General features: G+C 37.9%; 1 protein-coding gene across 1 annotated transcript; it reads right to left on the reverse strand.

Annotated features, from left to right (window-relative positions):
* On the reverse strand, nt 1–1,681 carry LOC117110369 (mitochondrial amidoxime reducing component 2-like). Its single transcript, XM_033253065.1, has 2 exons — nt 1,506–1,681; nt 1–632 (listed from the first exon to the last, which is right to left on the reverse strand). Exons 1-2 carry the CDS (start codon nt 1,676–1,678, stop codon nt 446–448), a joined length of 360 nt encoding a protein of 119 aa, XP_033108956.1. The 5' UTR covers nt 1,679–1,681; the 3' UTR covers nt 1–445.
* Nucleotides 1,682–1,964: the final 283 nt, after the last annotated feature.

The following is a 1,964-nucleotide window of genomic DNA, read 5'->3' on the forward strand; positions in this document are numbered from 1 at the left end:
CTAATTGAATCCTTATCTTTTTTACATTTATTTGATTATTTATTTATTCATTTTTCTCCGGTGGTAAGACGGCTCTGTAGAGGTGCTTGTTCACCTGTTCTGTTCTTGCCTTATAAGTTGAATAAAAAAAAATAAGAGACTAGTAAATTTGATGATCTTTAAAGCGCCATCTTAAATCATTCTTATTTGACAATCTCTAATTTTTCCTCCACTCTCCTGTTTTATTTGCTTTCCACTTTCCTTTTTGTGTTGTTTTTTTTTCTATCATTTTCTTTTCCATTTCAACCATTTATTCTGGTTTTTATTCTTTTCTGTTGTCCTGTAAAGCGCATAGAGACGAATGTTATGCGTTATACTAGTCACAGCCATTGACCATACACTCACCAAAGCTGTGTTTATCTAGGAGAGTCAAAATGATTTAAACTGATTGGATTAATATTGAATATCAACAATTATTCACCTCATCTTTGTACAAGGATTTTGGTTTCCACTTGGGGTCATCAGCCAATTTGCGACCTTCAAGGCTGTCTTCATGAACTACTAACTTGTAGCCTTGATAGCGGAATATTTTTGAAAGCCATTCTTCAGCAACCTTACCACACTCATAACCCAAAATATCCGTGTTCCATATACTATGTACAGTACCAAAAAAACACAATACCATGACATATTTTAGAGACACTTTCATTCATCTTGAGGAGCAGTGGCATATAGGAGTCATGAAATGGGGGTGGGGGTGTGCCGATATGCGATGGTCGCTGAATGTTTTTTCAAAATAGAATAGGCCTGTTCCTATTAAGCACTGCAGAACTTATTTGAGAGTGGTGCTTAGTGGATCATGTTTGGTAGCGCATTTATTTGATGAACTCAATGATTTTAATGGTATCAGCTAAAAAATATAGCCAGCTAAATGATTAGGCCACTCAGAGTTTGCATTCTACATAGCTGGCTATGAACCTGCGGGGAGGCTTTGGCCCTGGAATGCCGCCATGTACCAAAGTACATTGCCCTGCCATCGGGGAAATTCTAGTGCCGCCACTGGGTCAAATGACCTCATGTTGCTTTGATGATGTTACCACTGGTGGATGCTCTGGCTCTGGGGTTTTAACCATTTTAATCTCTCAAACCGGGTGCTCCCTGCATCGTACGCTGGCCGTGACCCTGGTACGACAAATCAAACTCTGCTCTCTGTGAGCGTTAGATGACACAGTGCTGTTTGCATTGTTGGTGGAAGTCTGAACAGACCATCATTAAGGTTGTGTTGCGTTCTCCATAGAATCGCATTGGTAGATAACCACCAGGCACAGTCAGTGTCCTGCTTTATCTAAATGATTTTATACTTGATCGAACATTTTTTTCTGGCTGCTGACAGGGGAGAGCACCCCTTTCGCCACCGCTGCATTTGACAATTACATGGATAGGTGATTTCATAGAGCAATTAAGAAAATGTTTTGTAATTTGAATATCAGAATATTTTCATAATAAAAAAAAACTTCATATCTTACGTAGTACATATCAGTCTTTGACTGACATTAGCATTAGCAGGTATCTTAATGGGTTCTATACCTTCGGTGCTTAGGATCAGTTCTTGGTTGTCATCTGAGAGACTAGGAACAATTAACGCCATTTTTGGCTCTTGCCTTGCAGACACGAATCTGTCTTTTTCATTTATCATCATCCATTTTCTATTGTGAAGAAATAAACAGAAAATACTAGTTACTAAGAAATCATTTTAGAAGAAACTATTAATGTAAAATAGGAGAAGAATGGGAGAAAAATGGAGCGAGTGAAACATTTTTGACAGTATGGCGTATATGCTTATCAGTGAGTAACACAGCCAAAACAGTGAAAAATGAAACGCTTTTTTTTTAGGATTGTTTCTTGTTCTCAAATCAAATACTTCGGTGCTTAGGATCAGTTCTTGGTTGTCATCTGAGAGACTAGGAACAATTAACGCCATTTTT

The sequence above is a fragment of the Anneissia japonica genome, unplaced genomic scaffold (genome assembly GCF_011630105.1).
Source record: "Anneissia japonica isolate Jap-2015-1 unplaced genomic scaffold, ASM1163010v1 scaffold52722_len2211_cov106, whole genome shotgun sequence".
Taxonomy (NCBI): Eukaryota; Metazoa; Echinodermata; class Crinoidea; order Comatulida; family Comatulidae; genus Anneissia; species Anneissia japonica.

Bases quoted from the DNA above. Each gene is read 5' to 3' on its own strand.
- LOC117110369 (XM_033253065.1), bottom strand. From the start codon at position 1,678: ATGATGATAAATGAAAAAGACAGATTCGTGTCTGCAAGGCAAGAGCCA. The intron at 633-1,505 runs GTAAGATATGAA...TACTGTACATAG, and splicing joins CAAAGACTGATATGTACTAC to TATATGGAACACGGATATTT.